The sequence below is a fragment of the Zalophus californianus genome, chromosome 1, assembly GCF_009762305.2.
Source record: "Zalophus californianus isolate mZalCal1 chromosome 1, mZalCal1.pri.v2, whole genome shotgun sequence".
NCBI lineage: Eukaryota > Metazoa > Chordata > Mammalia > Carnivora > Otariidae > Zalophus > Zalophus californianus.
In genome coordinates this window covers 55,042,066-55,069,876 of record NC_045595.1, presented here as the reverse complement: position 1 = coordinate 55,069,876, position 27,811 = coordinate 55,042,066, and the positions used below count along the sequence as shown (strand labels likewise).

The following is a 27,811-nucleotide window of genomic DNA, read 5'->3' as shown; positions in this document are numbered from 1 at the left end:
GTGGCATCTTTAAAAGTTCACAGGTGCTTCTTGTGAAAGAAAGGGGGGCAGGAGGTGTATATGCTGTGGGGTGGAGGTGAGACATTTTGGATGTCAGGCTGAGGAACTTGCTTGTTGTTTTGTAGGCTGCAGTGGCCAGTTTGTTGTCACCCAAATACTTACATTTCCAGTGTTTTTCATTCCTCTCTGAAAATCTAAGTTTCCCTCCAGTATCATTTCTCTTCAGTCTGAAGTTCCTTTAGAATTTCTTGAAGTGCAGATCTGCTGACAACAAATTCTGTTTGCTTTCGTGTTAAAAATGTCTTTATGAAAGGATATCTTTGCTGAGTATGGATTTCTGGGTTGACTGGGTTTTTTTTCCTTCCAGCAATTTAAAAATACTGTTCCACTGTGTATGTCCTACAAAGTTTATGATGAGAATTCTGTATTTATTCAAATCATTGTTCATTTTTCTAGCTGCTTTCAAGATTTTCTCTTTAATCTGATTTTCTAAGTTTGACTAGGATGTGTTTAGGTATGGTTGTCTTTGTTCTGTTGGGGGTTTCCTGAGCTTCTTGAATTTGTAAATTCATGACCTTCACCAAATTTGGAAAGTCTTCTGTCATTGTTTTAGGGAAAACTGTGCTCAATCTCTCCCCTTTTCCCCTGAGCCTCCAATTACATGTATCTTAGAGCTTTTACTATTTTCCCAAAGGTCTCTGAGACTTTGTTCTTTCTTTTTCTTTTAATTTTCAAGAGAAAGAGAGCACGACCAGGGGGAGGGACAGGGGGAGAGAGAGAGAATTTTTTTTAAGGATACTCTGTGTGGACATTCAAGTTGACATTGCCTCTTTTTTTTAAAAAAGATTTATTTATTTGAGAGAGAGAAAGAGTGTGAGTGGGGGGGGGCTCAAAAAGGGAGGAAGAGAGCAGACTCTCCACTGAGCGTGGAGCCCACCACAGGGCTCGATCTCACGATCTTGAGATCAAGAGTCAGTGCTTAACCAACTGAGCCACCCAGGCGCCCCCAGAGAGAATCTTAAGCAGGCTCCACACTCATTGTGAAGCCCCACGTGGGACTCGATCTCACAACCCCAAGATCATGACCTGAGCCAAAATTTGGTTAAGAGTTGGACGCTTAACTGACTGAGCCACCCAGGCACCCCGACTCTGTTCTTTCTTGTTCAGTTTCTTCTGTTCTCAGCTTGGATAATTTCTGTGGATCTAACTCTCAAGTTCACTGACTATTCTAATATCTTCATTCTGCTATCATGTTAATCCTGTGAGTTTTTAAATTTTTATATATATATTTTCAAGTCTAGAATTTCCATTTAGTTCTTTTTAATATTTTCTATTTCTGTGCCAAGATTGTCTATTTTTTCATTTATTACAAATATATTTTCCTTGGCTTCATTGAGTACAGTTAAATTAACTGCTTTAAAGTTCTTTCCTGTTAATTTCAACATCTGGGACATACCACACAGGATTGGTTATCTGTTACCTTGAGAATGGCTCACACTTCACTGGTTCTTTACATGTTGAGTAATTTTAGATCACTGACATAATGTATGTCGTCTGAGGATCTGTGGATTGTGGAGTCTGAATTTTGATATATTTCTCTGAAGAGTGTTAACATTTTTGTTTTACAGGCAGTGAACTAGGTTAGACTCACACCACAAACTTTGTCTTACCTGCAGTAGGCAGGAGCTCACATCTCAGTTCAGTTTTTCTGTTTCCCTAGCAGTAAGCTGTCTTGAGTCTTCTCTGCTCATGCATGGTTCAGGGATTAGCCAGGGATATGGATGGTTTATTCATAGAATTTGGAGCTCTATTTCTTTGGCACTGTCTCTTCTGGAATTTTATCCTTACTTTTCTGTGATTGTAGTTTCCATAAGTTTAGTCCTCTGGTTCTCTAGGCCAGGAAGATGGTGGTGTTTTGGCCATGACGGTGGTTTGCCTTCAGGCTAAAGCTATAAAGTAGAAATTCATCCCATGCTGGCCCTTTCTTTTAAGTTTTGATTCTTCTAAATTTGCCCGCTTTTGTTTATTCTTCAGAGACTTCAGGTTATTGTTTTATTGTATTTGTGTCAAGTTCTGTGGGAGGGTCAGTCTGGTAGGAACTGACTCAGCTGTATTGGAAGTACAACCAGCTGGTCAGTTTCTAAGTTGAGGGCTGGCATGCTCCGTTCAGCAGTGTGTAGAAAGTTGACTAGAAGGGCGTTAAGTGTCTGCCTTCGGCTCAGGTCATGATCCCAGGGTCCTGGGATTGAGCCCCACATTGGGCTCCCTGCTCTGCAGGGAGTCTGCTTCACCCTCTCCCACTCCCCCTGCTTGTGTTCCCTCTCTCACTGTGTCTCTCTCTGTCAAATAAGTTAAAAAAATATTTTTTTTAAAAAGAAATTTGACTAGAAAGGGAAAGATCAGAGGATGGGCTAGTTCAAAGATTAGTTATGGAGTTACTAGCCAGACCTGACATGATGAAGGGTAGCAGCAACATTTTTTAAAGGAGCCATTTTAGTAGGAAGATTCAGTGGCATTCAAGCATTAGCTGTAGGGGATAAATGAGAGGAGAGAGGAGTGTAGATGACTCCACAATGGAGTATGTATCAGGGTGGAAACAGAAGTTTCTGAGAGGGTCAGAGATCAATGTAGTTTTAGATGTGCTAATTGGGCTCAGTGGCTTTTGTGACATGATCCTCTCTTAGGGTGAGAGATTAGGGATGATGGATATATGTGATGGGTTGGCTCATGAATTCCCAAGAAGATGAGTAGTGAATGAGTTTGTAGAGCACCCGTATTTGGGGCACTGGAGAGAGGAAGAGAAACCACCCAGGGAGCTGGGATAATAAAAAACAGTTGTACTGTGCTAAGCCCTGTGCAAGTTTTCCCATGAAATCTGCTCAGTGCCCTAGGAAAAAATTTCTGTTACTGTCCCCAGGCTCAGAGAAGCTAACCAACTTGCCTAAAATTGCTCCACTGGTAAGTAGCAACACTGGGATTTGAAACTTGGCAAACTAGCACTTGAGCTCTCAACCACAGCTCTATACTACACTCTCTAGAAGAAGAACAGGAGAAGGTAGGGTTTTTTCTTAAGTGGGAGTGATCAACAAGCTTGAAGATGTCAAAAGACTTGGCAAGAAGACAGCCATGGATCAAATGTTTTCTGGGTGCTAGAGAGCACTAGCACAGAGACTGTAGAGTATGAGGAAGGGACTCAGTGGTGAGGAAATTGAATGTAGACTTTGGGGCCAATAAATGGAATAGCAGAAGGAAATGAAAGGAGTGAAATGAAGAATATTCCTTAGTTCAGAGGAGTCCTGGGGTACACATAGATCAGGGACATTGAAGATGGAAGAAAGCATCACCACACAGCAGGTGGGGCTGTAGACTCCTACCTAGGCCCTTGGGTAGGGCCACTGTGCATACGTAACTCTCTGCACACGTGAACCATCCAGGGACCTCACAGGATTGCGCTCCCATATCCTGACAATATCTGCTCATGTGTGTTAGGGACCTTTGTGGCTTGTGAAGCCACTTCTATAATCTTCATCTCATTTGAACCTAATACTAGCCTTTCAGCTATTTCCTCTTGAGAAATTTTAGCTTCAGAGAAGCTTGCTTGCTAACAGAGCCTGAACTGGAACTTACTTCTAGAACACAAAATTCTCAGTAAGGAGTAAGTTGCTGTAAAGGCAGCTCATCTTCCCTCTTTCTATATGGGACTGCTACATAGGAAATCCCACCCTTTTGGAAATGATTTTTTAAAAAGGCCCCTTTGGTTCCTCCTCAGGGGAAGAGTAGTGACATATTTAGTGATTGAGGGGAGGGGACTGAGCATGTGTGGCTCAGCCCCTGCTGGATTCCCTTTTGTCATCTGCCCACCCACCCACAGAGGAGTGCATTCTGGTGCTTCCTGCCTTGTTGTCAGCTTCCCAAGGCAGCTCTGTGTGCTCTAGAGCAAGGCTCATAGTCAGACTTGGTGCCTGGGTGCACATGTCTGATTCATAGATAGTGTAGGCTTATGACCCAACTTGCATCTCTATCCAGCTCTACTAGAACCAAAGCTGATTTGCCTCTAGACTCCTATGTCTCTTTCACAGTTGGTTCTAAGCTCTGGCTGGAAAGGGAAGGGGCAGGGATAGGAAGGCATCAGTTAGGTTTTCTGCCAGTCCCCCAAAGAAAGACTGGAATTCTTTCTTCCCTATGAAAGCTAAATTCCAACATAAGAACTGGTAAGATCTTACAGCTTTCTCGGCCCCAAGCCAAGAGGAGTTTTGTGCTTTGTGGTGGGGAGGGGAGGGGAAGGGTGGATAATAGAAGCAGAGATTCCCTAAGAACTGTTTCTTCATCTGCAGGTCAATGAGCAAATTAAGCTGACGGTGCTGAGCCAGGACTCCATCATGGTCACCTTCACCTCCCTAAATGAAACAATAACACTCTCTGTATCAGCCAGCAATTGTCCCCATGGGGTAGCACATGAAAAACGGGTAAGCCAAAGCAGACCAGGTACCCAGGCCTGACCCCAGGGTGTCTCAGTGTGGGTTGCCAGTCCATATCTCAATGCCTGTGCTCCTATCCCTCCACCCCCTTCCCCGTGCAGGACCCTACATCTTTCTCTGACTAATGAATGGACTCCTATTCATCATTCACTGTCTGATGTTAGCACTACCTTCTCTGTGAAACTTCTATCAGTTAGGAGTCTTTCATTTGTGATAGTCTCCAAAGCAGATTAGCAAAAGCATGGAGAGAAACTATATTGGCTCAGTAAACTGAAAAGTCTATCAATAGGCAGCTTTAGGCATGGCTGGAGCCAGACCCTCAAATGATTCCATCAGATCTTCCCATCTCTTGGCTCTGCTTTCCTCTTTATTGGCTTCATTCTCAGGGAGTTTCTCTCCTTATGGTGACAAGATGGTCATGGGCATCTCTGGGCTCGTTATTCTACCAGCTTTGTTCTTCCTAGGAGGAAAAGGGCTTCTCTTTCCTAAGTGCTCAAGTAGAAGTGCCAACACCAACATTGCTGCCTCTGCCTGAAGTGGCCACTGTGGCCAGGAGCACATGTTGCTCTCACAGGCCAGGCTTAAGTATCATGTCCATCCTGAGAGCCGAAGGGCATAATCAGCCCAGGTATACCACCTGGGTGAAGGATGGGGCAGGAACATCATGGTGCTGTTACCAGAAGAGGGAGAGATGATACTGGAAAGAATAACTACCAATGTGTGTTGATGACCCTCTCCACCACCCCCTTTCCATCTCAAGGAGAGTCCGCCTCTCCCTCTGCTTGGCCCTCCCAGCCATGACTCATCTCTATTCTAGCACTCCTTTATTTATAAACCTATCTTCTCTACCAGACTGAGAATTCCCTGTCATTCCTACTAATGTCTTTCTCCAGGGCTCCAGAATAGGACTGCTTCAAATTAAGTACTTACTAAATGTTTGTTGGGTGGGTAAGAAAAGAGTGGAGACTGGAAGCCCAGATCTTCTATTTGCTGTGTCTTTATGGATCCTACTGTGTGCCTGATCCTGAGTCAACATCATGGAGAGAGATAGAGAAGATGGATTCCCCAATCCCTGAGGGGTTACTGGTCTAGTTGAGAACACTTGACATACACCGTGAGACTGGGGTAACCAAGGGTTCATTGATGGAGCAAGCCACTTGCATTGCAAACAGTGTGCTTTGCTGGGATTAGTTCACTGGGGAAGGCTCCTTGGAACAGGAGCAGAGGGACCCACACCTCCCAATTTCTGTGGGCTCAGTCCCGGTTTATACCTGCCAGCCTGGAGGAATTTTTTTTTTGAAGATTTTATTTATTTATTTGACAGAGAGAGACACAGTGAGAGAGGGAACACAAGCAGAGGGAGTGAGAGAAGGAGAAGCAGGCTTCCCGCTGAGCCAGGAGCCCGATGGGGTCTCGATCCCAGGACCCTGGGATCATGACCTGAGCTGAAGGCAGATGCTTAAGGACTGAGCCACCCAGGCACCCCCAGCCTGGAGGAATTATTAATAGCATCCTCTTTCACTCTCAAAAGTGTCCTGGTTTGGATGTTCATTTATATGATCATCCAGAGGGCAGTTCACCCTCCTCATGTTCCTGTCTGGGACTGAGCAAGGCTCTTGTGCTGCAGGGACATTTGCCACCAACATGCCACAGGCTCATAGACTCACAGAGCTGACAGAGCCCATTAGGAGCAGCCAGCCCAATGTTCTCACTTTACATGGGGACATGGAAGCAGGCATTTGTGAGGGACCCATGCTATATGAACAAGACACAGAGAACACCTGTGTTTCTCTCGGAGGAGAGCATTGCACCTGTTTTCCCACCACCTTTTCATTTGAGCAGCATTTCAATTTCATTAATTCATTAAATAATTCAATAAACATTGATTAGCACTTGCAGTGTGCCAACTTGGCTGCTGGGATGTAGAATTGGAAGAAATCTCACTCCCTCTAGTCTCTAAAATACCTTCCGTCTAATGGAAGGGGGCAAAAGCATCAACACCAGTTGTAATCCAGCTGGATTGGTACAGTGTGCCAGGGAGAGGGGCACCATGGGAGCTGCTGGGGTACCAGGAGAGAGTGTTCGTTAAAAGGGCCCCATAGGAGCACCCAGGAAACTCAGATGCCTGTGACTTCAGGCTGCACCGATTACTTTAAAGAGCAGAAGAACCCCGGGTTTTGATCCATTTGGGCTAAGATGATGATCATGCTTATTGATGAGTCCCCCTTGCCCATTTGGTTCTATGCTATTACTCTACTCTAAAAATCACTTTTTTTGTATGTTATATGACTAAGTACACACGATGTATGAGGTCCTATGTCTCTATTTCTTAAAAACCTTTTTAGACTGTGTTCAAAAAATGTGAGCTTATTTTTCTTACCAAAGGCAATAAATATTAGAGAATTGTTCTTTCCCATAAAATGGTAGTGATGCTTCGTTTTCCTAACAACCTCTTGTTTGGTAGTCACTGGAATCTGGACCACAGCTAAGAACCAGGATGTAAGCAATTAAAGACCCCCATGAACAGGCAAGAGAGGTCACTCTCTGTCCATGTACCAAACATGCCCTCTGGGCCTAGGAAAACCCCTTAATAATTCAAGTCTTATTTTATCTTACCTGAATGCAATCTTAGAAGCGAGAACCAGAAGTCCAGAGCTGTGCGGTCCAATATGGTAGCCACAAGTCAAAAGTGGCTCCTGAGCACTTGTAATGTGAGAAGTTTAAATGGAAATCGGCCAAAAGAGAAAATACACATTGTGTTTCAAAAACTTAACATGAAAAGAAAATGTAAAATTTCTCATGAATAGTTTGATTCCATGTTAAAATAATCATTTTTTTGATATATTGGGTTAGATAGATATGTTGCTAGAATTAACTTTACCTTTAAGAGCTTTTTTATGTGGCTACAGGAATGTTTACAACCACATGTATAGCTTGCGTTTTATTTCTAGTGGACTGTGTGGGTCTAGAAGGTGGTATCTTCATCACAGAGGCAGTTTGACAGTGTGGTAGAACGCAGGAAAGTTATTTAAAAGGACATCATAATTCAAAAAGTGTAACTGTTTCGGGGACATTTAGCGTAGGGCTAAGCAGACCAGTACATTAAAACAGCTTCTGGAAACAGTGCTGGATTCTAGTCAGTAGTCATTGGTGCTGACCCAGAAGACTGACTTGCCGTAGAAGCGTCAAGGTCATAACCCCTTCTGTTTGAGATAACAGATTTCAGACTAGATAAACAACAGCAAATGAGGAACTATCGGATTTATTGTAGGGAACATGATTTCCAAATTGTTGACTTCAGCTGCCAGGTTAAGCATCTTGGGATACTTTGACACGAAATCTGGAGGCCCAGAAAATTGGCTCATGTTCGATTCTTGGGCTGTCAGAGCTGCAAGGGGCCCCTGAGAAAACTTGATGATTGTGCAGGCTGGCCTAGGCTAGGAAACAGCCATAGAGCCTTGGGCTGGTCCCTTCCATTTCTGGGCCTCACTGTCCCCATCTGTATAGTGATATGTAAGGACCTGCCCAGCTTCCACACTCTCCCACCTGGGACTTTTACAGTCCGTTCAACTTCTTCCTATGTCTGTGTGTTTGGGGTTGGTTATCGCTCATCAGCAAAATCCGTGGCAGTCTAGAAAAGCTGAGGGTGGGAGGTAGGGTGGCCTCCTCCCACTAAGTTCCCATCACCGAGAAGCTTGTTAAATGGCTTCCCCAGACACGCATCACCTTGGAAGGAGCCACCTATCAGAGCGACAAGCAGAACAGCAGTCTCAGCTTTTATGGCCCTGCAGCCAGGCTCCTCACTAAATATTTCTATCAAGGCTGCACTTTGAAAGTGAGGCAACACCTCAATTTAAATGCTTTATTAGCCCAGAGCGCCACCTCAAATCCTTTTTGGAAGCAGGCTGGGTGTAAATTACAAATAAATAAATAAAATTAGCCTAGAAGCAGCAGCTGAGGCCAAAAACCAGAAGGATGGTTGAGGCCTTGCTGTTAATTGGGTGCATCCTTTATGGAAGTCCTGCCTGCAGGGTAAAGAAGGACACATAGAGTGACCATCATTCTTCAGAAAATCTGTCCACTATCCATCCCATTCTCTCTACCTGAGGCTTCAATTCCACAGAAATTGGGCTGATGTGCAGGAATTCACTGAGCAGACGGGGAGAGAGGTGTGTACCAGCAGAGGGGACGACACCTCCTCCAAACCAGAGCAAGGCCTAGTTGTTGGTGGGCTGGGCTAATGGGCTTCTCTCCTCCTTGGCCTTTCCCCAGCTGCTGACCCGCATGGATGACAAAATATTTAAGATGAACCGAGCTCTGGCAGAGATCAAGAAGCGGTTTAAAAAGACAGTGTCACAATTTATGAATTCTGTCTTGCTGGCAGCAGGTAAGGGGCAGAAAGGTGGGGGGTGCCTATCTGATAACTTCCTAAATCTTGGGTCACCTTGCAAGGCATCTCTGAGGACAGCTTTTTACCACCCAGGGAGATGGGTGGACAGGGTGACTTCCTCACTGGTAGATGGGTGATAAGGCTTGGGCCTCTGAAGCAAAGGTACTTTCTCAGGGCCATGTCACGAGTAATGGAGGCCTTCACCACCTTCAGTTTCTGAGGGCCTTCCTGTGTGTCCTCAGTGTCTCCTGTGGTTGTTTTATTTTCCTGGGCCTCCCATTGTTGTTCTGTAACTCTCTCTGACCTACTCCTCCATCTGGTTCACCTTTCAGCTTTATCTCCCATATTGTCCATCCATTTGTAGATCCTGTTCCTCTCCTTGTGGACAGTCTCAATAGAAGAGAAAAAAGCAGCCAGCTCACCAGGCTGTTCCTGTTAGGCCCCCACAGAGCTCCCCCTGGGGCCAGCCTGGTGACCTCAGGACCCCTCCCACATTGAGGCTCTCCTGCTGATGGGCCTGGAGACAAAGGAACAGTGACTTCCATTCTGTGCCACCCCCTGGCTGGTTCCCAGGGGGCTGTGCTCCAAGGAGTTTCTTCTCATCCCTAAAGACTCAGTTCAACTATATCCCTCCTCCAGAAAGCCTTCCCTGATTTCCCCAGCAGAATGAGTCTCATACTCCTCTGGGTTCCCACAGCACATACAAAATGTACTCTAATTATAAATCTTAACCTAGCATTGTGAATATTTCTTTGTTTGCCCATCCCCCCTGTACCCTGGCTTGGAGTTCTCAGAGGCAGAGAACCCTGTTTGGGTCATCGGTATATTCCCAACATCCAAGAAATGTTTGATAGGTGAATGAAGGAATGAAGGTCCTGGGCCTCAGAAGTTTTCAAGTCTAGTAGGGAAACTAAAACAAGAATACAAATAAATACAACAAAGAAAGTGATGGAAATTACTTAAATCCAGAGATATAGGGAACAGCATTCTCAGGGAAGAGAACAGTATGGATGCATTGTGTACCCTGCTTCTATGAGTGCAATGGATGACACAGAGCTGAATGAAACATAGGCTTCTTGGCAGAAGAGGGATCTCAGCTGGGTCTTGACAAATGAATAGAAATGAGATTTGATTTTTTTCTTATATTCAGCCAGAATTTACCGATCCACTAACTGTACTAGGGTTGGAGCTCTGTGCCGGACAGCAGAGGGGAGGCAGCCCGGCGGGAGAACGTGCAAGAGCGGAGGAGTGGCGTGGAAGATAAGCTGAAAGGCTGCTGATATGCAGAGCCCCACAGCAGGTCAGGGAAGGCTGGGCCACGAGGGAGAGTGACAGCTGTGTCTTCTCTTAACAGGCCTGTTCACCATAGAATACCCAGTTAAGGAAGAGACAGAAATCAGTCGAGCCAAGGTAAAATCAAGTCCCTATCTCGAGCGGAGCACCAAGCCAAGTTTATACACGGGAGAAGCCCTCTTATTACGATCTCAGTCAGCCCGACCTGAATCCTCAATTGGAGAGTCTTTGAGGGAAGAGCCTGGGTCTGTTTCTATAAGCCCCACTCGGAAGAAGAGCATCAGGATCCAAGCCAAAGCCGTGGTCACACCCAGGTGGGCTTGGGCCTTCATTTCTTCTGGCCTCCATGTGTCAGACATGGTGATGGGCAGTAGGCTCACAATGGAGAACAAAAGAGATGAGGCCCCTCCTTCTTGGAGCTGAAATATTAGGGGCAGGACAAGATAGACAATAAACACATGAAGGAATGAAGTCATTTTAGGTAGTGATAAGGTCTAGGAAGAAAGTAAATCAGGGTCATGGGTTAAAGCAGAAGTTAGCAAACTAGGGCCATTCACCAAATCTGGCCCCCTGCCTGCCTTTTTATGAGCGAGCTAAGTAAGAGTTTTTGCCTTTTGAAGGGCTTGGGGGGGAGAAGGATCAAAAGAAGAATATTTTATGACATGTGCAATGATATAAAATTTAAATGTCAGATCCCTAAGTAAGGTTTTATTGGAACAGCCATGCCCACTCATTTACATATTGTCCATAGCTGCTTTCCTGCTAAGACAGAAATGTTGAGTAATTATGACTGAGACCATCTGGCCTGCAAAAACTAGAATATTTACTATCTGGCGCTGTATAGAAAATGTTGACTACTGCCAGGGGTGGAGAGTGACTGGGAAGTGGGGTGGGAGGTGCTAAATGAGACAGCCAGTCAGGGAAGGCACTTCTGAGGAGGTGATATTTAAATGGGGACCCAGGATGAGTGATGAGAAATAGGCAGCCACAGAGAAGGACACGGGGCAGGAACAGCAGGCAGAGGGTAGAGCAAGCAGAGACCTGCGACAAGAACATACCACCATGCTGGTCTGTGTGAGGGAAAGAAAGACCAGTGCGGAGCATGGTGATGAAGAGGTGACAGGGCTGTGAACTGAGGACAGAGAGATAGGCAGGAGCCAGATCAGGTGGACTTGTTAGTGTTGTAGGAAGCCATCCCATAACTTTAAGACAGGAAGTGGTATCATCTGATTCATGGGGTTTTTTTAACTTAAAAAAATAAAAATATGTATCTTTTATATTTTTCTATTTTAATTTCATATAATATTAATTATATAAATTTTAATATAATATTAAAAGGCTTGGGGGAAAAGCATTTTGAGGGCCTCATTAAAGTATTTTAATATATTAGTATAATATTTCTATATAAAAATACAGAAAAATGAACAAATCCTAAGTGTATAGCTCAATGCATATCACAAAGTGAACACACCTTATTTTTTTTTTAAAGATTTTATTTATTTATTTGACAGAGAGAGAGAGAGAGAACAAGTAGGCAGAGAGGCAGGCAGAGGGAGAGGGAGAAGCAGGCTCCCCACGGAGCAGGGAGCCCAATGCGGGGCTCGATCCCAGGACCCTGGGATCATGACCTGAGCCGAAGGCAGCCGCTTAACCAGCTGAGCCACCCAGGCGCCCCAAGTGAACACACCTTATAAACAAACCAAGGCATAGAACACTACCAGCTCCTTAGAGGTGCCGTCTTGTCCTTGCCCTCCAAGCCTTCCTCCTCAAAGGGAAGAGTTCTAGCTTCATACATTTGTGGGGTTTTTTTAAAAAACTTTATTGAAATGGAACTATTCAGTATGTATTCTTTGGCATCTAGCATCTTTTGCTCAACATCATAATCATGAGTTGTTGTGTATAGCAGTAGTTTTTTCATTCTCATTGCTGTATGATAACGTATTATTTGAATATACTACTAATTGTGCATTCTAATGTTAATGGCTCTTTGGGTTGTTTACAGTTTTGGTGATGACAAACTGTGCTAGTGTTAGCATATGTCCTTATTTATGGTGGGTGGAGCCCGGTGCAGGGCTCGATCCCAGGACCCAAGATCATGACCTGAGTCAAAATCAAGAGGTGGATTCTCAACGGACTGAGCCTCCCAGGCGCCCCTATAAATTATGTTTTTAATTTAATTTTTCTATTTGTTGCTGGTTATAGAAACGCAGTTGATTATATCTCAATTTAAATTTATTTTTAACTTACAGGAAACTTTACTCTTTTTGGTGTAAGTCTGTGAGTTTTGGTAAATGCAGAGTTGTGTAACCACCACCATAGCCAAGACACAGAATGGTTTTATCACCTCCCACCGGCCCACCCCCAAATTCCTTCATGTGGCCCCTCTGTAGTCAAACCCTTCACTCACCCTTAATCTCTAGCAACCACTGGCCTGTTCTTTGTAACTATAGTTTTGCATTTTCTAAAATGTCATATAAATCGGATTATACTCTGTGTAGCCTTTTGAGTCTAGCTTCTTTCACTTAGCATAATGCATGCAAGATTTATCCATGTTGTGGTACATATCAACAGTTCATTTATTCTTATTGCTGAGTAGTATTCTCTTTCAGGGAGCCCTAACACTATCCCCACATTCAGAGATTTACCAGAACTCATGGGATTCAGCATATAGTTGCACGAATGTATGAGGTTTATTCTAGTGAAAGGATACGTGATATGCCCTTTTATTTCTGATGGTAATTTGGGTTTTCTCTTTTATGTTGGTCAGTCTGGCTATAGTTTCATCAATTTTATTAATCTTTTCCAAGAATCAGCTTTTGGTTTCATTGATTTTTCTCTATTGTTATTCTGTTTTCAATTCCATTTTTTCTGCCATTTACTTTTATCTTCCTTTTGCTTGTTTTGTGTATAAATTGCTTTTTACTAGTTTCTAAATTGTAAGCTTAGATTATTAGTGAGGCCTTATTTTCTAATATGCGCTTAATTCTGCAAACTTCCTTCTAAGCATATTTTGCCTGCATTCCATAAATTTTGAAATGATGGATTTTAATTTTTATTCCATTTAAAATATTTCCTAATTTCCCTGTGATTTCATCTTTGGCCCATGGGTTATTTAGAAATCCAGTCTCTAATTTCCAAATGTTTGAGGATTTTCTAGGTATCTCTTTGTTATTGATTTTTAGTTTATTTCTGATATAGTCTGAGAACATACTTTGTATGATTTCTATTCTTTGAAGTTTGTTAAGGTTTGTTTTATGACCCCAGAATGTGGCCCATCTTGGTAAGTGCTACATGTGCCGTTGAAAAGAACTGTATTATGCTCTTGATGAATGGAGTCTTCAGCAAATCTTTCAATAGAGGATCATGGACAAGTGTCAATGAGGTCCAGTGATAGTGCTGTTTAGTTCTTCTGTATCCTTGCTGATTTTTTGTCTTCTTGATCTGTTAGTTACCGAGAATAGAGTGTTGATGTCTCCAAGTATGATTGTGGATTTATTTTACCTAATTTCTTAAAATATGTATAACTGTTGAAAGCAAAAATTATAACATTTTTGAGGTTTTTCGATATATGTCTTCAATATCTTCAAATTTTATTATATCTTAGCTTCATCAATCTTGGAGCTGTGTTGTCAGGTATAGCATATTTGGCTCTTTTATCATTATGTAATGTCCTCTTGATACCTGGTAATTTTTCTTGTTCTGAAGTCCACTCTGTATAATAATAATATACTCACTTCAGATTTCTTTTGAATAGTATTTGCTTGGCATAACTTTTCCATTCTGTTACTTTTAATCTATCTGTATCATTAAAGTATGTTTCTTGTAAATAGCATGTAGTTAGGTCTTGTATTTTTATCCAATATGATACTCTTTTAATTGGTGTGTTTAGACCATTTACATTTAATATAATTATTGATATAGTTAGATTTAAGTCTACTATTTTGTTATTTTTCTGTTTATAGTCTGTTTTTGTTTTTTGGTTTTGTTTTGTTTTGTTTTTGCTCCTCTCTTCTCTCCTGCTTTCTTTTGAATTGCTTGAATATTTTTATTTTTATTTATTTATTTATTTATTTATTTTAAGATTTTATTTAGGTAGAGTGAGAAAGAGCACAAGCAGGGCAGAGGAACAGAGGGAGAGGGAGAAGCAGACTTCTGCTGAGCAGGGAGCCCAATGTGGGGCTTGATCCCAGGACCTGGAGATCATGCCCCAAGCCAAAGGCAGACACTTAACTGATTGAACCACCCAGGCACCCCTGCTTGAATATTTTTAGTATTCCATTTTAATTTGTCTATTGGCTTTTTAGTATATCTCTTTGTTTTTTAATTTTTCTCTTAGTGTTTGCTTTAGGATTTACATTCTATATGACTTACCTTAAACACCCTATTTAGGTTTAATATTGCCACGTTAAGGGAAATGTAGTAATCTTACAACCATATATTATTCCTCTTTATTCTCCCCCCATTATAGTATGGTTGTCAAATGTATTACATCTACATATATTGAAACCCCTTAACAATGTTATAATCTTTGTTTCAACAGTCATAAATTTTAAAGAACTTAAGAAAAGTAGTTTATTGTATTTACTCAGATATTTATAATTTCTGTTGCCCTTCTTTAATTTATGAAGTTCTGAGTTTCCCTCTGAGTTCATTCTCTTTCAGCCTGATGAATTTCTTCTAGCATTTCTTTTAGAGCAAGCCTGTTGGTGATAATTCTTTTTTAATTTTCCTTCACTTGATCACATCCTCATTTTGCCTTAATTCCTGAAGGATATTTTCACCAGATATAAAATTCTGGTTCAACAGCATTCTAAGTATATTTAGTCAAATATTTATAATTTTCTTCTTTCAGTACCTTAAAGATATTCTCGTTTCATAATCTCCACAGTTTCTGATGAGAAATCCACAGTCATTTAAATTGTTGTTCCTCCATATGTACTGTGTCCATGCCCTTGCTGCCACTGCTATAGCAGTGCAGTTCTGCTGCTGAAACTGGCCTTGTAGCAGAGCCAGGAGAGGAAAAAGAAGACATAAAGAGAGAATTCTCTTCACACTCCCAGAATCACAGGGATCTCTTTTCTTCTTTCTTTGGCTAGAAGAAAGGTCTTTCCTCAGGGTTTTTATTAACCAGTTCCACTGTTCCCTTCAGATTCAGTTCACCTTGATTGCATTTCAAATATTCAACCAATTTTGTAGTCCCAACATAAATCTAACTTGGTTTTGATACATCCCCTTTTTATATATTGCTAGATTTGGTTTGCTAGTATTTTATCTAAGATTTTGGTACTTGTGTTTATGAGAGAGATTGGTCAATAATTTCTCCTTTCTTGTCATGTTCTGGTCAGGCCAACCTCTTAAAACAATCTGGGAAGGGAGCACCTGGGTGGCTCAGTTGGTTAAGCATCCAACTCTTGATTTCAGCTCAGGTCATGATCTCAGGGTCATGAGATTGAGCCCCACATCAGGCTCCACTCTTAGCGTGGAGTCTACTTGTCCCTCTCTCTCTCTCCCCTCCCCCTCCCTCCACTTAGATGTACCCACGCTGCTCTCTCTCTAAAATAAATAAATAAATAAAATCTTTAAAAAAAAAACAATATAGGAAGAATTTCTTACTTTTTTATTAGCTGCTATTTGTATACTTGAGTTATTTCTTCCTTAAATATTTGATAGAGTTTACCCAGTAAAGCCATCTGCCCTGGAATTTTCTTTCAGTGGAAGTTTTAATTAAAACTTTTATTTTTAATAGATATAGGAGTATTCAGATTTTCTATTTTTGTGTGTGTTTATTTCAGTAAGTCAGAGTTTCCTAGGAATTTACCCATTTCGTCTAAATGTTTAGATATGTTGAAAGAAAGTTTTTCAAAATATCCTCTTGTGATATTTAATGAATTTTAATAATAATAATAATTTAATAAATGATATATAGTGATACCTCCTTTTACATTTATTTGTGCCTTTTTTCTTTTTTTCTCCAACTATTCATTTAGGATTATTTTCCTTCTGCCCGAAGAACTGCCTTTAGAATTCCTTTAGTATGTCTGCTCTTGGTTTGGTTTTTTTTTTTTTTGCCTCAATATGTCTTTATTTCACTTTCAATTTTGAATGATATTCTTGTGATTGGCAATTATTTTGTTTTAACATTTTAAAGATGCTTCACTGTTGCTTTCTGACTTCTATGACTTCTACATTTCTATTAAGAAGTCAGCTCCCAGTCTTATTGTTACTTATTGTTGAAGGTCATGTGACTTTTTTCTCTTTTTTTTCTCTCCACCTTTTGTTAATGGCTTTTCTTTAGTTAGCAGTTTTTCCATGATGTGCCAAGATGTGATTTTTATTGCATTCATCTTGTTTGTAGGGCTTCTTGACCTGTGGTTTTCAATGGTTTTTGGAAATTCTCAGTCATATTTGATTTTCCTTTTCATTTCCTTTTGTCCCTCTCTCCCTTCCTTCTTCCTCTTTTTCTTCCTCTCCCTCTCCTCTCAGCCTGGGACTCCAAGTCTATCCATGTTACACCTTTTCACTGAGTTCCATGCATTTTTTTTTCTATTCTATATTTTAAATCCTTTTCTTCCTTCTGTTCTTCAGTCTAGGTATTTTCTACTGACCTATCTTCCAGTTTAATAATTCTCTCTTTATTTATTTATTTATTTGAGAGAGAGAATGAGATAGAGAGAGCATGAGAGGGGGGAGGGTCAGAGAGAGAAGCAGACTTCCTGCTCAGCAGGGAGCCCGATGCAGGACTCGATCCCGGGACTCCAGGATCATGACCTGAGCCGAAGGCAGTTGCTTAACCAACTGAGCCACCCAGGCACCCAATAATTCTCTCTTTAAATGTATTTAAACTGCCGATAAAACTTATCTCTTGAATTTTGATTTCATTTATTCTATTTTTAAGTTCTAGAATTTCCAATTGATTCTTTTAGAGTTTTATCTCTGATGAAATTCTTCATCTTGTCTCCTATTTTCTTACACATATTAATCATGGCTACTTTAACATCTGTGTCAGATATCTGCAATATCCCTATCCTTATGGATCTGTTTCTTATAGTTTTCAGTCAAACCTTGACTTTTTTTATCTGATTTTTTTGTGTATGCCAGACACTCTGTATGAAAAAATAGAGAATTTGAGGCTCTGGATAATGTAATGTTCCTTCAGAGAAGATTTACCTTTGCTTTCAACTGTCAACTTGGCTAGGGCCAGATCACCCTCATACAGATAGGAATTGAAGCTGTGTTTCAGTCTTTGGGAGGGCTTGTCTCCTTCTGTCCCACTTCTGTTTTCAGGTATAGTTCTTCAGATCCTCAAATAAAAGCCAGGATTGCTTATCAGGGCCATCTTCTTTGGCAGGCCCTGAACTTCTATTTCCCGCCCTATGACCCCTGAACACGTACATGAGAAACTCTTCTCACCTTCTCAGCCTGTCATTCCCAGGTTTCACTTTCAGAATCAGAATTTGCTTGAGGGGTAAAGCTGTCCTATATGTCACACTTGCTTTTCCTGTTTTCCCTCTTCTTCCAGATCCTGACCCTGCAAGTTCTCAGTTACTTGTGAAATGCAGTTAAACAGATTTTAAACATTTTTTTGTTGAGTTTTTCTCATTTTTCTCAGAAAGGACAGTTCGTCTAAAACCCCCTAGTCAGCCATTGTTGGAAGTGGGAACATTTCTGATTCCTTTGTGGGAAAATTATTTTAGGGTGGAAAGAATAGAATCAAAACAGTTGGACACTATTTTAGTAATCCAAGTGACAGTGATATTGTGCTATCAGGAGTAGTAGCAGAAATAAGGAGAAAATTGGGCATATCTGTAATAAATTTTAGAAGTAGAGCTAACATAAATAACTGATAGATGTGGTGTAAGAGAAAAGCAAGTTATTATGAATGACTTTGAGGTATTTGGCTTAAATAACTGAATGAGGATGGTGTCATTAACTTGGATGGGGAAGAATGAGGGCAAAGTAGGTTTAGGAGGAGTTAGGTGAGAATAAATGTGCAAATTACAAATATACTCCTTTCAGTATGCATTGGTACCTATATGAGCAGGGATCCTGAGCCAGATGGAGAAAATTCAGGATTCATTCAGAGCCATGTTAGGAATTTTCATAGAGCTATTCAGTGGACCCCTGAGTCTTTTTCTCCTTTGATCTTAAAACTCATTCTCCTCATGTGACAGATAATGTCCCTAAACCCCTGAGGTTGTAGGAATTAACCAAGTTTATACAACTCTAGGACTTTCTGGTCTAAGTAGGTCAAACGTTCAAAACCTCACTTTCCTTATTTTTCAAATGGGTATACTAATCCCTGACCTGTCTACTCTCTCCCTGTATGCTCTTCCAAGTTCCTCTGAAGGGCAAAGACTATTAGATTTGCAGAAATGCTATTTAAGCGGTAAGTGCTACAATAACATGGAGTATGTATTTTCAGATACCTCAGAAACATTGTGGAAAGTGAGGAAGGAACTAACAAATATGTTTGTCTATTACACCAGAGCTGCCTTACCATATTCTTGGGTTAGGTTTTCCTTAGGCAGCAGGCTACAAGGCAGCAAGGGGACCAGGGTTTATGTGGGAAGCTGGGAGAGAGTACTCCCTCTCCAAAGGTAACAGTGAGCAAAGGTGAACAGAACCTATAAAAGCCCCCTTTCCTAATCTTTCTTCCAGTCCAGGAGCCCTACATGGGATGTTGAATAGCAGAGCACCAAGCAGGAGAGGCATTTTCTAGCCACTCTAACATCTGTCCTATCTGGAAAAACAGGCAGCCCAAGTCTGGACGGGAACTGAAGGCAGGAGCTGCTAGGCTTGGGAACTTAAATGCTGACTTTCAGCATTGCAGATGCCAGAGCTGACAGGTGGAGGGTGGGGGCTGTTCTAAATGGATGGGCCTGTCTGAAGACTAAAGTCAAGTTAGAGTGGGAAGGGGAACCGTTGATGAGACCAGGCTACAGAGTTTGGATTTGACCTGCAGGGCAAATGACTAAGACCTGGACAGAGAGCAATGGGGAGGATCTTCTGATAGGAGCACTGATCTGTGGTTGAGAGGAACATTACCCCATGGAGAAGGAATTGGAGAAGTAAATGTCCAGATATCTGCAATATCCCTATCCTTACGGATCTGTTTCTTATAGTTTTCAGTCAAACCTTGACTTTTTTTATCTGATTTTTTTGTGTATGCCAGACACTCTGTATGAAAAAATAGAGAATTTGAGGCTCTGGATAATGTAATGTTCCTTCAGAGAAGATTTACCTTTGCTTTCAACTGTCAACTTGGCTAGGGCCAGATCACCCTCATACAGATAGGAATTGAATGCTCCTCCTTCCTTCTGATCTCTTGCTGGTGCTCCCACTGGCACTACCCAACCAGAGCTTCTTAATGCCTGTATAAACAAAAGCAAATATATTTCTTCTTCTTCTTCTTCTTCTTCTTCTTCTTCTTCTTCTTCTTCTTCTTCTTCTTCTTCTTCTTCTTCTTTCTTCTTTCTTCTTTCTTCTTTCTTCTCTTTCTTCTTTCTTCTTTCTTCTTTCTTCTTTCTTCTCTTTCTTCTTTCTTCTTCTTCTTCTTTCTTCTTCTTCCACTTCTACTCCCACTTCTGCTTCTACTCTCGCTTCTGCTTCTGCTTCTTTCTTTCTTTCTTCTTCTCTTCTCGTCTTTCTTATTCAAAAGCATCATATTAAAAAATCCTGTTCTCAATTTTGCTTTTTTCACTTAACAATATATCTTAGAAATTATCCTGTTAATCGCTTTTGACCTTTTTCTGTTGGCTACATAGTATCCATTGTATAGACATTCCATGATTGATTTGCTCAATCCTTTATTCCTATTCTAAGCCATGCAGAAGCCATGCAGAAGGCAACAACCACATATATTCATCATTTCACATTTGTGCAAATATATCTGTAAATAAATTGCTAAAGATGGAATTGCTGGGTCAAGGGTCCTGTGTGTTTATAATTTTAAGAGATAGTCCAGGGGCGCCTGGGTGGCTCAGTTCTTAAGTGTCCGACTTTTGGTTTCTGCTCAGGTCATGATCTCCAGGTCAGGGGATCAGGCCCTGCATTGAGCTCAGTGCGGAGTCGGCTTCCCCTCTCCTTCTGCCCTTCCCCCCGCTCACACACACATTCTCTCTCTGAAATAAATAAATCTTTAAAAAAAGAGAAAGAGTCCAAATTAATCTCCATAAGTGTTATGCCAGTTTATGTTCTCATTAGGAGAATATGTTACCTTAGTATAGTTTTAATTCATATTTATCTTTAAAATTTTTCAATTCCAGTATAGTTAACATATAGTGCTATATAACTTAAAGGTGTACAATATAGTGATTCAACAACTCTATACATAACTCAGTGCTTCTCATGATAAGTGTGCTCTTAATCCCAATCACCTATTTCACCCATCCCATCCTACCCACCTTCCCTCTGGTAACCATCTGTTTGTTCTCTATAGTTAAGTCTGTTTTTTGGTTTGTCTCTTTTTTTTTCTTTGTTCATTTATTTTGTTTCTTGTTTCTTTTTAAGGTTTTATTTATTATTTGGGATAGAGAGAGAGAGCACAAGCAGGGGGGAGGGGCAGAGGGAGAGGGAGAAGCATGCTCCTCACTAAGCAGGGAGACTGACATGGAGCTTGATCTCAGGACCCTGTGATCATGACCTGAGCCGAAGGCAGATGCTTAACTAATTGAGCCACCCAGGCACCCCTGTTTTGTTTCTTAAATTCCACAATAGAGTGATATTTTTCTTTCTCTGACTGACTTATTTCACTTAGCATTATACTCTCTAGATCCATCCATGTTGTTGTAAATGGCAAGATTTCATTCTTTTTCATGCCTGAGTGATAGTCTATTATATATATATAAACCACGTCTTTGTCTATTCATATTGTGATGGACATTTGGGTTGCTTCCATAATTTGGCTATTGTAAATAATGCTGCAATAAACATAGGGGTGCATATTTCTTTTCAAATTAATGTTTTTGTATTCTTTGGGTAAATATCCAGTAGTAGAATTACTGGGCCATATGGTAATTCTTTTTTTAATTTTTTTGAGGAACCTCCATACTATTTTCCAGAGTGGCTGTACCAGTTTGCATTCCCACCAAAAGTGTAAGAGGGTTCCCCTTTCTCTGCATCCTTGCCAACATCTGTTGTTTCCTATGTTGTTAATTTTAGCCATTCCGACAGGTGTGAGATGATATCTCATTGTGGTTTTGATTTGCATTTCCCTGATGTTGAGTGATAATAAGCATCTTCATGTGTCTGTTGGCTATCTGTATGTCTTCTTTGGAGAAATATCTGTTCATGTCTTCTGCCCATTTTTTAATTGGATTATTTGGTTTTGGGCATTGACTTTTGTAAGTTCTTTATATATTTTGGATACTAACCCTTTATTAGATATGGCATTTGCAAATATGTTCTCCCATTCCATAAGTAGTCTTTGGTTTTGTTTATTGTTTCCTTTGCTGTGCAGAAACACTTTATTTTGATATAGTCCCAATAGTTTATTTTTGCTATTGTTTCCCTTGCCTCAGGAAACATATCTAGAAAAATATTGCTATGGTCAGTGTCAGAGAAGTTACTGCCTGTGCTCCCTTCTAGGATTTTTATGGTCTCTGGTGTCATATTTTGGTCCTTAATCCACTTTGAATTAATTTTTGTGTATGGTGTAAGAAAGTGGCCCAGTTTCATTCTTTTGCATGTAGCTGTTCAGTTTTCCTGATATCATTTGTTGAAGAGACTGTCTTTTCCTCATTGCATATTCTTGCCTATTTTGTCAAAAATTAATTGACCATCTAATTGTGGTTTTATTTCTGGGCTCTCTAATTTGTTCCATTGATCTACATGTCTGTTTTTGTGCCAGGACCATACTGTTTTGATTACTACAGCTTTGTAATATAACTCGAAGGTGGAATTGTGATACCTCCAGTTTTGTTCTTTTTCAAGATTGCTTTGGCTATTTGGGTTCTTTTGTGGTTCCATACAAATTTTAGGATTATTTATTCTAGTTCTGTGAAAAATGCTATTGGTATTTTGATAGGGACTGTGTTAAATATGTAGATTGCTTTGGGTAGATGGACAGTTTAACAATATTTAATCCATCAGCATGGAATATTCTTCCAATTTTTTGTGTTGTCTCAATTTCTTTCATCAGTGTTTTATAGTTTTCAAAGTGCAGATGTTTCATCTCCTTGGCTAAGTTTATTCCTGGGTATTTTATTATTTTTGGTACAATTATAAATGGGATTGTCTTCTTAATTTCTCTTTCTGCTACTTCATTATTAGTACATAGAAATGCAATGGATTTCTGTATGTTGATTTTGTATCCTACAACCTTACTGAATTCATTTATCAATTCTAGTAGTTTTTTGATGGAGTCTTTAGGGTTTTCTATATCTACTATCATGTCATCTGCAAATAGTGGAAGTTTTACTTCTTCCTTACCAATTTGAATGCCTTTTCTTTTTGTTGTCTGATTGCTGTGGCTAGGACTTCCAGTACTATGTTGAATAGAAGTGGTGAATGTGGACATCCTTGTCTTGTTTTTGACCTTAGGGGGAAAGCTCTCAGTTTTTTCCCGTTGAGTATGATGTTTGCTGTGGGTTTTTCATACATGGTCTTTATTATGTTGAGGTATGTTCCTCTAAACCTACTTTGTTGAAGACGTTTATCGTGAATGGATGTTGTGCTTTGTCAAATGCTTTTTCTGCATCTATTGAAATGATCATATGGTTTTTATCCTTTCTCTTGTTGATGTGATGGGTCATGTTCATTGATTTGTGAATATTGAACCACCCTTGCATTCCAGCAATAAATCCCACTTGATTGTGGTGAATGATTTTTTAAATGTATTGTTAGGTCTGGTTTGCTAATATTTTGCTGAGGATTTTGCATCTATCTTCATCAGAAATAGTGGCCTATAGTTCTCTTTTTTGGTAGTGTCTTTGGTATCAGGTTTATGGTGGCCTCAGAAGAAATTCGGAACAGCTTTCCTTCCTCTTCTATTTTTTGGGATAGTTTGACAAGAATAGGTATTAACTCTTCAAATATTTGGTAGAATTCACCTGTGAAACCATGGGATCCTGGACTTTTGTTTGCTGGGAGCTTTTTGATTACTGATTCAATTTTATTCCATAATTGGTCTGTTCAAATTTTCTATTTCTTTCTGATCCAGTTTTGAGAGGTTATATGTTTCTAGGAATTTATCCATTTCTTCTAGGTTGTCCAGTTTGTTAGCATACAGTTTTTCATAATAGTCTCTTTTAATCTTTTGTATTTCTGTGGTGTTGGTTGTTATTTCTCCTCTTTCGTTTCTGATTTTGTCTGTTTGATTCCTTTCTCTCTCTCTCTTTGTTTTTGTTTGTTGGTTTGATGAAGGTTTATGAATTTTATTGATCTTTTCAAAGAACCAGGTCCTGGTTTCATTGATCTGTTGTTTTTTAGTTTCTATTTTGTTTATTTCTGCTCTAATCTTTTTCTTTTTCTATCTCCTTTGGCTGTAAGTTTAGGTTGTTTATTTGATATTTTTCTTGTTTCTTGAGTTAGGCTTATATTAGTATATACTTCCCTTTTAGAACTGCTTTTGCTGCATCCCAAAGATTTTGGACGATTATGTTTTCATTTTCATTTGTTCCCATGTATTTTTTAATTTTCTTTTTGATTTCTTACTTCACCCATTCATTGTTTGGTAGCATATTGTTTAACCTCTATGTATTTGTATTCTTTCCAGATTTTTTGTTATGGTTGATTTCTAGTTTCATAGTCAGAAAAGGCACATGGTATGACTTGAATCTTTTTCAATTTGTTGAGACTTTTTTGTGGCCTAATATGTGATCTATTCTGGAGAATGTTCCATGTGCAGTTGAAAAGAATGTATATTCTGTTGTTTTAGGATGGAATGTTCTGAATATATCTGTTAGATCGATCTGGTCCAATGTGTCATTCAAAGCCACTCTTCCCTGTTGATTTTTTGTTTGGACAATCCATCCATTGATGTAAATGGGGTATTTAAAGTCCCCTACTCTTACTGCATTACTAATAATTACTTCCTTTATGTTTGTTATAAGCTGCTTTATGTATTTGGGTGCTCCCATGTTGGGTGAACAAATATATACAGTTACATTTTCTTGTATTGTTCCCTTGATTGAACAATGTAATATTGAACTATATAACTGATTAATTATATAGTGTTCTTCTTGGTCTCTTGTTACAGTCTTTGTTTTAAAGTCTACTTTGTCTGGTATAAGTATTGCTACCCTGGGTTTCTTTTCCCTTCCATTTGCACGATAAATGCTTCTCCATCCCTTCACTTTTAACCTGTATGTGTCTTTAGGTCTGAAATAAGACTCTTGTAGACCATTTCTTTAAATTTTTGATCAGGTGTATTACTTATCTCAGTTTTGTTTAGGTCTCTTGCTGTGATTTTGTCCTATTCTTTCATTTGGGACATGTTCCTCTGTCTCTTCATTCTGTCTAACTCTTTGTCTGTTACAATGTATTAGGAAAGTCAGCTACATCTCCTGCTCTCAAAAGTAGTGGTCTCATGAAGAAGAGGTCCTATGGTGCCCTGCTATGCAGTGTTCCCTATTCACAAGAACTGGCGCTTTAGGACTGTCTTGTATATGTGTTCTGTGTACCCTGCTGTTGTGGCTGAGCCACTTTTGCCTTCAGTCCAGTCATCTGCAATGGCTCTCTTTACCTGTTGTGAGCAGGGTTTGGTTCCTGTGTTGTTAATGGGTTAGTCTGGGGCCTCCCTGGGCTTGAGTTAAGTCAGACCAGGCATTTTCCAGAGATGCAGTAGCATCGATGTACAGGATGCTTTCCCTGTGTTGTCCCCTGAGAAGCTTTTATTGGTGGGCAGGGCCTGGTAGTCAGACCAGATGTCTACTCCCAGCCCACTGCTAGGTCACAGTTGGACGGGTGTGTGTGGTTATCTTCCCCTCTCCTTGGGGCAATAGTCACTTTGGAGTGGTGCTGGTCCTTGTTGGGGCTGCTTGCATGTTGCCAGGCTTGTGACACCAGTTTGGATGGGCTCTAGCCAAGGGTGTATTAGAGGAGGCCTGTCCGAAGGAAAACATGGGAGTGGGACAGTGGTGTTATCAAGGTCTGAGAAGGTTTGCTGTGTGAGGGGAACTGCAGCCCCTGGAAACCATGGCCTGCCAGGTTGGAGGAGGTGTATCTGCAGAAGTGTGTGGGGGTAGGGTGCACTGTTAGCAAGTTCAGTAGCGAATGTCAGCATGTTGGCACTGTGCTGGTTGTAGGTGTCTGTGTGTCTAGGCTGGGGGTAGGAGCGGGAAATGGCACTTGCCAGCTTCTTTGTTCCTGGACAGGTCTCCTAGCAATGCCTGCCCCTTTAGCACACACACTGAGATTAGTAAACAGATCTCCCTCCCGCTTATCTCAGGCAGCTTTCAAACGGCTGCTTCTCTGCTGTATCTCCATGGGGCTGTTTGTTGTACTGTCTCTTTAAGGGCAGGGACTCAGTTTCCTATTGCCCTCCCAGCTCTCCCAGAGCTAAGCCTACTGATTTTTAAAGTTCCAGATGTTAAGACCCACTGATTATAAGAACTCACAAAACTCGGCCCATCTGGTTTTTAAAGCCAAATGTTATGGGGATTCATCTTCCCTGTGTGGGTTCCCTGTGACTGGGTGCCTAATGTGAGGGTCTGTTTCTTTCCCCCTCTTCGCCCCTGCAGTGTCCCTCCCTCCTGGAACAATCTTTTGGGTCCATTTAGTTTCTGACCATGTTTCCACTCTTCCTATCCTCTTTGATGTGGCCTCCTCTCTACATTTAGCTGTGGAGAGTCTATTCTGCCAGTCTTCAGGTTATTTTCTGAACCTATTACATCTATTTACACTGATATGGCTGTTACCTAGTTCTGTCTGTGAGACCGGTGAGCTTAGGATTCTCCTACCATCTTCTGCATTTATTTTATTGTTAGTGAAGTCAAGCACCTTTTATAATTTCTTTTTTCAATTTTTTGTTGTGGTATAAAATGCATATAAAATAAAATTTATCATCCTGATATATTTAAGTGTATTTATTTCAGTGGTATTAAATACATTCATGATGTTATGCGACCATCACCACTGTCTATCTCCAGAACTCTTTTCATCTTATAAAACTGAAACTCTGTCCCCGTTAAACACTAATCCCCCATTTCCTCTCCCCAGCCTCTGGCAACCACCACTGTACTTTGTTTTTATGACTTTGACTACTCTAAGTACTTTATATAAGTGGAATCACACAGTATTTTTTGTATGTGGCTGGCTTATTTTACTTAGCATAATGTTTTACAGGTTCATCCATGCTGTAGTATGTGTCAGAATTTCCTTCCTTTTAAGGGCTGGATAGTCCTTTGTATACATAGACTACATTTGGTTTATTCATTTATCTGTTGAGGGACACTTGTGTAACTTCCACATTTTAGCTACTGTGAGTAATGCTGATATGAAGATGGGTGTATAAATATTTCCTTGAGACCTGTTTTCCATTCTTTTGGGTGAATACCCATAATGGATTTGCTGGGTTATATGGATATTCTTTTTTTTTTCTTTACTTTTTGAGGAAACACCATATAATTTTCAACCGTGGCTATACCATTTTACATTCCTACCAATGGTATGCAAGAGTCCCAATTTCTCCACATTCTTTTCAACACTTGCTGTTTTCTTTTTAACCTTTTTTTTTTTTGATAGTAGCTATCCTAAAGAGTGTGAGGTGATGCCTCATTGTAGTTTTGACTTCCATTTCCCTGATGAGTAGTGATGTTGAACATCTTTTCATGTGTTTGTTGGCTATTTGCATCTTTTTTTGAGAAATCGCTATTCAAGTTCTTTCTTCATTTTTTTTTTTTGCCACAAGGTGTGTTTTATTTTCATTAATCATACAAATAATTTGCTGTAATATCCCAGGGGAAACTGGAGAATTTGGCAGTCTGATTGGAGAGTCCCCTCAGAGACTTGCAGGCTGGTGGCATTGGCTTGGAGTGCCCAGGTTCACAGTGCAGCTTGTTACTTATCCGTCTAGCAGGTGACTCTTCTTCCTCCACATGACTGGGGTGTCTTGAAGATGAGAGGGGTGGGGAATCCTCTAGGTTCTTAGGAAATTTCACTCTGCTTCTCCTGCTCAATGGGCTCTTTGGTTGGCAGGGTGTTCTCCTGTTTCTCTGTTTTCTTCAGCTTGGCCTTATCAAAGCTGGCAGTTTTCCCCATGTCTGGTTTGTCTGCCATTTTCTTAAAGTGATCCATGGAATTTCACTCCAAGCCTGGTGCCTGGTGCCACTCACATTGCTGCAGCAAGAGACTGCTCTTTCCCCATTTTTAATCAGGTGTTTATTATTTTGTTGATTTTAGGAGCTTTTTAAATATTCTGGGTATTCTCTTATCAGATATATAATTTGCAAATATATTTTCCCATTCTGTGGGTTGTCTTTTTACTCTATGGATAGTGTCTTTTGATGCACAAAATTTTTGTTTTCATGAAATGCACTTTGTCTATTTTTTCTTATGTTACCTTGCCTTTGCTGTCATATCCTTGAAATCATCGCCAAACCCAATGTTGTAAAGTTTTTCTCCAATGTTTTCTTCTAAGAATTATATTATTTTACATTCTTGATCCATTTGGAGTTAATTTTTGTTAAAAAGAACTTCATTCTTTTGCATG

At 40.4% G+C, this 27,811-nt stretch overlaps 2 protein-coding genes across 9 annotated transcripts in view; one reads left to right on the top strand and one right to left on the bottom strand.

Moving 5' to 3' along the window:
- The window catches only part of C1H3orf20 (chromosome 1 C3orf20 homolog), an 88,851-nt gene that overhangs the window by 40,352 nt on the left and 20,688 nt on the right, over window positions 1–27,811 (top strand). For 7 of the 8 annotated variants that reach the window (XM_027584887.2, XM_027584886.2, XM_027584890.2 and 4 more), the window contains 3 exons: window positions 4,335–4,466; window positions 8,751–8,865; window positions 10,223–10,475. In XM_027584887.2, the coding sequence (XP_027440688.1) occupies window positions 4,335–4,466; window positions 8,751–8,865; window positions 10,223–10,475 (500 nt within the window). The remainder of the gene's footprint in view (window positions 1–4,334; window positions 4,467–8,750; window positions 8,866–10,222; window positions 10,476–27,811) is intronic. The other variant, XM_027584888.2, reaches the window with a different exon arrangement.
- Window positions 27,247–27,403, bottom strand: LOC113917221 (thymosin beta-10-like). The gene has a single exon (XM_035728564.1). It carries the CDS (start codon window positions 27,394–27,396, stop codon window positions 27,247–27,249), a length of 150 nt encoding a protein of 49 aa, XP_035584457.1. The 5' UTR covers window positions 27,397–27,403.

What these genes read in the sequence shown, in the direction of transcription:
- LOC113917221 (XM_035728564.1), bottom strand. Translation starts at nt 27,396, where the DNA reads ATGGATCACTTTAAGAAAATGGCAGACAAACCAGACATGGGGAAAACT.